This window comes from Artibeus jamaicensis, unplaced genomic scaffold (genome assembly GCF_021234435.1).
Source record: "Artibeus jamaicensis isolate MK-2021 breed Jamaican fruit bat unplaced genomic scaffold, CSHL_Jam_final contig_447, whole genome shotgun sequence".
NCBI lineage: Eukaryota > Metazoa > Chordata > Mammalia > Chiroptera > Phyllostomidae > Artibeus > Artibeus jamaicensis.
The window spans coordinates 954,153-961,720 of NW_026521834.1; the positions used below are offsets into that span (position 1 = coordinate 954,153).

Genomic DNA, 7,568 nt, shown 5'->3' on the forward strand with positions numbered 1-7,568 from the left:
AGGTGACTACTTAATCAATTGGTAGCATGTTTAATTATATTTATGTTCTTGCTTTTAAGTAGCTGACACAGTATATATAAATATTATAATGCCTGACACAAAATTAGTGTTCCATAATCAATTTTTGAGTGACTATAAAGTAGTTATTTATAGCCATGGACATATATTGTAATCTCCTGAGAAATTGTCCCAAAATAGGCATGCTTTGCCTGGTGGTGTCTATTTTGTAAGTTCAGGATCAGGGAGACCTTGAGATCATTGAAAAAATGTTACTTGGGTAATTCCAATGTGCAGAATCTACTCATCTAGATTTTAGACAGCTGATACATATTTGTGAACAGAAATGGTATGATTTAATGATATGATTTGAGACCTGGTTAAAGATTAGTCCAGAATGAGAAGATTCAACCTCTCAAATTCTCACTTTCCCCCCTTTATATCTTCTCTTTCAGTCTTGGCTAAGAGAATTTATCCAAGAGAAAAAAATTAAAACTTTGGGGTTTGAGATACTAGGCTTAGTGTGAGTGAGGTGAATATGTCTTTCAAAAGGCTTAATTATATCTAGCATCATTAAAAAAGTATAATGTCATTAGAATTACAATTCTTGTAAATTCTAAAAAATTAGAATTTACAATTGTTCTTCTCTAAACTGGTCAGAGTAAACCCAAAGGCATGTTTTAAAAGTGAAATTGTAGTGCATTAATAGGAGAGGCAAGAGTGGTTAAGAGATTTGAAGATATGCCACTTGAAGAATAACTGAAGAAGGTAGATAGGTTTAGCCTAGAGCAGATAAGATTCAGGGGAGATATGAGAGTTCCTTTGAAATATCTGAAGAGATGTCCCATGGCAGGACTTAATTTGCTCAGTATCACTTCAAAGGGTTGCACAAGGACCAAAGAGTGAAACTTTGAGGATTGCATGATATCAGCTTAATATTAAAAACAAACTTTTTTCTATCATCTGGTACCATTTCATGATGGAATGGGCTGCCTCTGAAATTGTGTGGAATCCAAACAGAATAGGAAGAGAATGAAAAAGGCTGGGTGGCCATTTGGCTAGGTCAATATGAAGTAGATTCAAACCCAGAACAGGGAGAAATATAAGAATTTGATTCTATAATGGTTACAGTAAAACTTACTATCATTACTAATGTTTAATTAAAACTATCCAGAGTTCTTGCTGGAATTACAGTTTCTTCTTCCCTAGTGCATATCTTTATGGTAGCAGAGGAAAAACAGAAATAATGGTATTACAGTTGATAAATCAAAAACCTTTCCAAAGAATTTCCCAAAGTTCTATCATTTCTTTTTTTTTTTTTTTTTTTTTTAGATTTTATTTATTTATCTTTAGAGGGAAGGGAAGGAGAGAGGAAAAGAAACATCAGTGTATGGTTGCCTCTCATGCATCCCCTGCTGGGAACTGGCCTGCAACCCAGGCATGTGCCCTGACTGGGAATTGAACCTCGATCCTTTTGTTCCTAGGCCTGTGCTCAATCCACTGAGCTACACCAGCCAGGGCTAAAGTTCTACCATTTCTTAATTCCCCTTAGTTCTGTCATTGGTGAATTTAAAAGGTTTGCTGATGGAATATAGGTTGGAGATGAAAGCAAAAAAAAAAAGAATAGGCTCAGGTGCTGTGGTCTTTAAATTGGTAACCTAAGAGGGGGAGCAAGATAAGAAGATGGGAAATAAAAAAAATATATGGTAAAAGTATATTATGTGTCTGAACAAGGAAACTCTACAAGAGCAGTATTAATGAATTGAGAAAGAATTGCACCACAGGATATTGTGTGTATGTGTATATATCTATCTAATTTATAGAAGTTTTTTCTTTGTTGTTTTTGATGAATTGCTTGCCTCTCCCAGTCAAGAAACATACCCCCTTCCCCATAATGTTTCTAGTAAATAGAAGTAAAAGTTATGCTACTATAAGTAATTTGGAAATCAACTCTTAAAATATGTTTCATGAACATTGCAAGGGACATGTGCTCAATCTCAAATGAAGCATTTCAATGTTTCCTCACTGACATATGAATATAAGTAATAATTCCCAAGGGTAAAATGAGAAAACACATGGCAAAACACAGAAGGCTATTTCTTGAGTGTTGAATTTCTGAGTTTCACATTTTAAGAGAGACACGCTAGGATAGCAACTAATGTTGCCCAGAGAAGGGCAACCAACATGGCAGGGCATGTAAAACCTGTTATGTGAGGAACTAGTACACTGCTGTTGATGATAAGACTTGAAGAAATTATGATAATTTGTTTTCAGATGTTTGAAGGCCTGTCATTTAAGATTAGATTCCTTGGTTTGAAAAGGCAGAGCTAAGTCCAGTGGAGCAAGTTGCATGGAAGTAGATTTTAGGGTCAATAAATGGAATATGTTTCTAGCAGCTACAGCAGCCAATTAAAAACCATCTCCTCAGAAGGTAATGAGACCCCCACCAGCAGAAATGTTTAAGGAGAAAAGAGATAACCATTTGATTAAAGTATTTGCACAGGGAAGATGTGTATTAGGTATGATATATTATCATTTTAAAATTATACTATTTAGAATATTCTGGAGTAAAACCTTCTGGTTGGGTGTGGCTAAAATTATCTACCAGGCATAGTACCTATAAATCTTGACATAAAGCTAATCTTTAGATCAGAGTTGTTTATGTTGACTTAAATACTAATTCAACCTTTCTCTGTCCAGGTTTGTGATGTTAAATTCCTACTATTGAAACTGTTTGTTCATCAGTGCTTAAGTTCATCTGTAAAAATTGAGTATTATGAGTTGCCCTTGGTCTTACCCTCATTCTGACCAAGTAAAAAAGTTTAGAAGATGAAGCTTTTCTTCCATAGGACTTTAGGCATGAAATGGGATGAAAGTTAATTTTTACTTCTTTATCCCTGTGGTATAAGTCCTCTTTGTTATTAAGAGTACAACTGTAGGTGTGTTCTCCATGCCCTTTTACTTTGTACTTCATTTCCATGTACTTTAAGGCCATTTATCATTTCTTTGTATCCATATTTCATTTCCCAATTGAAAGACTATGCTAAGTAGGAAGCAGGTATCAGAAAGCAGAGTTAAGAGAAATGCCTTCTAAAGATAAAGTAAAATAGAGAAAGCTACTGAGGTTAATATCATTATATTATGGTAGTAGTAGGGTAAGGTGATGGAGGTAAAGTGTAACCTCCTTGAGTGCAGAAAACTATCCTGTAATTTTTTTTGAATCCTCCATAACATAGTAATTGTTAATAGAATTATTGTTCTTACTGAAGTAACTTTACACTAAAATTTTTATTTTTTCTCTTTAGGGCTAAAAGCATTACCTTCACAAAGTGAAATGATAATAGAAATAACTAAGGCTAAAGAGCAAATTGAAAAAAGGTGAGAAATTCTCCCAGGAAAGTATGTGCTAAATTATTCTACTTAATAAGAACAGTATTTTACTATATTTATCTTTATCATGTTAGTTTAAGGATTTAGATTATATTTTGAAGGAAAAGGAAATAATAGTTTCTGATAATAGAATGGAAAAATAGCACCAAGTGATTTGGATATGGCTGAAGAATAAAGAAGCTTAAGAAAAGTATTTAAAATCATACATGTAGGGCCTAAAAGAAAAGTCACGTATTAAAAAGTATATGGAGAGAAAGTCAGGCATATATATGGTTTTTGCAAGGTTTACTTGAAGTGCTTGTAGAGCTGCCAGAGAAAGGAAAAGTGACAAAGAGTTAAGCAGTATATATGGTTGAATTCTAAATCTGCAGGAAGACTTACAAATCTGCAGAGGCCTCTTTGTGGGCCGTCATCATGTAACAGCACATTCAGGTCACAGTGGCTCATGATTTGGAAAGGTGCTGCTTAGTGCTTGGGTGGATACAATAATTCAGCAATCTGAATTTCAGACCTGAGCTTATTGACTGGTTGATTTTTATTTGGATGAAATAGAAGTTGATGATAAGTTCCTAAAATTTTGTGTAAAAGTCAGAGGCACAATCACTCCAGGCCTAACTGTGTGGTTTTCTTTAAATGGTTATATTAGCATAACTCTTCCTTATCTTGGAGGAGGAGAAAGAGAGTTTTTATTTAGCCCTTATGCCTTTTCCAGATACTCTACTTTCTCCTTGTTTTCACTATCAGACTTCTGCAATAAATATTCAGCACCATATGCTCTAAATTCTCAACCTTTCTTTCTCCTAAGCTCCCTACAGTATAACTTCTGCTACTGCTTTCTTAAAGGTCATCCATGACCGACTTCATTTTCCTTCCTCTCTCAGTTTGACACTTTTGAACATTTCATCTTTCTCATCCTTCTTGGAGTACTTTATTTTCTTGTTTTTCTGGTACTAAATATCCAATTTCAATTTTACCCTTCCCTTATTTCCCTATTTTTGTCTGGCTGCCTTCTGACTGTGTAGTCCCTAAGGATATAATTTACCCTTTATTGAGGATCAACTATGTACATATACTAAATGGTTTGTATGTGTGAGTTTATTTATTCCTCATAAAAACCCTACAAGGCAGGTGCCATTGAATCTCTTTGTGAAAGATTCATGAATACTACAGCTTGTGGAAGATTCATGAATACATACCAGTACTATAGGATAAATGCATGTCTATAAACCCTTGAGCCAATGTAACATCCTTAAGGAAGGACTCCCAGATTCCTTCCTATCTTAACTTCTCTTCTGAACTTTAGAATTTGTCAGTTCCTGTGTAATTCCATTTCACCAATTCTACCTTAAATTTATTTTCTATTTTTTTTTACTGTCCTTGTTTTTGGATTCTTTTAATAAGCCCGTCTAATCTTAATTAATTTGACTTGGCTTTTCTCTTCCTGTCTATCCCACTGTCCTGTCTTTTATTTTTATTGTATTAAGTAAAAAAAGAAAGTTGCCAGTCAGCTCTCTAAACCTACTCCTACCCAGGTATCTTTATTACCACATTTCCCTCTAAAAAGCCCTTTTAGATCTTCAAATCTGCACTTGGTGTAATCATTCCATCTGACTCCATTTGGAGAGTCACTTCCTCTTATGGGATAAGTCATTCTTCCCCCTTCTTTCATGATTCTGAATTAACATTGGCTCTCAGAAGTCCTGCCCTGTGAAACCCACCACCACTGCTGTCAGTTAGGGGTCCCAAACTGAAGTTTTGTGTGTTCTCTCTTTCTGTTAACATCAGTCTTCTGTATCTGGATTCACTATACTTGCCTCTCTATATCCATCCTTGTTTATTGCAACATTCCTTCTCTACTGTAGGTAGTGCCTACAGATACTTTATATTCACATTCTTCACTCATTCCTGCCTTATTCCTTCACTCTACTATCTCCTTGACTGGTAATACTTTCCTCTTTGTTCTCAGCTTATCTATATTTCCACATCCTTCAAAGCTCTGTTATAGCTCTATTTTAACTACCCTCTTCTACATTTCTATTTAGCAGAAGCGATTTGTCAAAAGTCTCATATTCTTCTGTATTTCATGTGTATCTATCTTATCTCCTTCAGCAGATGATAAAGTCTTTAAGGATAGAGACAATGTCTTATCTTTCTTCCCTAATTTTTCACAGCTCCCAGACCAATATTGAGCCAATAGCACACATTTAGAAAGCACTGATTAATTCACTGATTGATTAATTGATTAAATTGTGATTAGACCATGGCTTTTGTCTTCTCTGCTTCAGGTATGTGGAGAGCCAACGCCATACCATTCAGGGAGATTATATAGATACCATGGAAGAGCTTGCTGATCTGGTGGGTGTCAAGCCCAGTCTGCTATATCTGGCCTTCACTGACCCCAAATTGGCATTGCAGTTATTATTGGGACCCTGTACTCCAATCCAATATCGTCTACAGGGCCCAGGAAAGTGGAATGGGGCTCGAAAAGCTATCCTTACCACAGAAGCTCGTATCAGGAAGCCTTTGATGTCGAGAGCAATTGCAAGCAGTAATTCCGCAACTTCAACAATAACAATGGCCAGGTGTGTGCTGGCCATTGTTCTCTTTGCTATAATTATAACCTATTTTTAGCTGTTCCATTGTCCTTGTGCCAGTTTTTTTTTGGGGGGGGGCTGGCTTTAGAGATGTCTTCAGAATCTGATAAGATTGAACAACTCTCAGTTTCACACTGTGCAGAAGTCTACTTTTATTTCACTTTCCAAAGCATTCATCCTCTTTCCTCTTTTCCCCACAATGGAATTCCAGCTTTTCATTCATATGAACTTGTCTTCCTTCTTATGGCCCATTATGTTTTCCTTTCAGCCATCCCTAGACTCTGAGCTCAGTTACTCTCTTAGTCATCTTTTCATGTCCTTAACAGAGTTCTTGATACATGATAGATGCTTAATAGAGTGTTTGTTGTTATCAGCCCTGGCTGGTATGGATCAGTGGATTGAGTGCCAGCCTTTGAACCAAAGGGTTGCCTGTTCGATTCCTAGTCACAGCACATGCTTGGTTGTGGGCCCAGTCACCAGGGGGGCACACATGAGAGGCAACCACACATTGATGTTTCTCTCCTTTTCTCTAAAAGTAAATAAATAAAATCTTTCAAAAAATGTTTGTTATCAAATATTATGGTGGGGAGCATAAGTCAGTATCTGTGTGAAAAATGGGTGACTCCATGTAATACTGCCTCTGATAGAATTTGTTTTTCTGTTAGAAACTCAATCTTTTGTTGGTTTTTAATATTGTAATTAAATGTATGTTTCCAAAGGGATAGGAAAAATAATAGTTAATAACAGTCATATATACCTAAGATACACAGATAATTAAACATTTTGTCTCACTAACTGTTCATTAGTGTATCTGATACCTGGTCACTTTGACTCTTTTCCTCTCAGCTAAAGGTCTTTATTATCTTAATGAAGAAACTACCTTTAACTTTCTAGGCTTGTGGGTCATTCTAATAATCTAGCATTTGTCAGAAGGTTCAACTTTGTTGAAAAACTTGAGAGTTCAAATTAGTTGTCCTATCTTTTCTGATCTCTTAGTTTGCATGTTAGAATCTAACAAGACTTTACCTTATGAAGTGTAAGTAGCTGTCTATTGTAGTGTGGCCTACAAATGTGATTTGATTTGTCTCCCCCCTACTCCTGCTTTCTCCACTCCAGTCCTTCCCACACAAAGTCTAAGTAGGTATTTGAAGAGGTCATTTCTATATTAAATTAGAATTGATATTAACTAAATATAGGAGCATTAAGAGGGAAGAGGGTGGGAAGGTAGTAAAGGAAAGGGTAAGGGGGGTTTAAGATGGCGTTGGAGTAAGAGGGGGCGGATTCTAGCTCCCGCACTCATGGGTGAAAATCCTGGCAGATCTATAGAAAAGCAGCGCACTAATCCATCAGTTATCCAGCATTTGTGAAATTAAAAGAACAGAGACTCTGTTGGATGCTGAAACACCAGAAAGCGGCAGGTCAGTGGGGCTTTGGGGACCAGAGTAAAGACAAAGCAGCAGCGGGGGCTGGCGCCTCAGGCCAGGTGGCTGCAGGCTGGGGTCCAGAACCATTGGTCTGAAACCAACACCAGAGAGGTCTACCACAGGAGCTTGGGCACCCAGCGGCTCCAGTGGCCACCAGCGCAGG

The 7,568-nt window shown here is 36.6% G+C and overlaps 1 protein-coding gene across 2 annotated transcripts in view; it reads left to right on the forward strand.

The window, feature by feature from the left end:
* Nucleotides 1-6,024, forward strand: part of FMO5 (flavin containing dimethylaniline monoxygenase 5) — an 89,183-nt gene extending 83,159 nt beyond the window's left edge. For both annotated transcript variants that reach the window (XM_053666201.1, XM_053666200.1), the window contains exons 8-9: nt 3,303-3,375; nt 5,673-6,024. In XM_053666201.1, the coding sequence (XP_053522176.1) occupies nt 3,303-3,375; nt 5,673-6,018 (419 nt within the window). In that variant the 3' untranslated portion in view covers nt 6,019-6,024. The remainder of the gene's footprint in view (nt 1-3,302; nt 3,376-5,672) is intronic.
* The last annotated feature ends 1,544 nt before the right edge of the window (nt 6,025-7,568 follow it).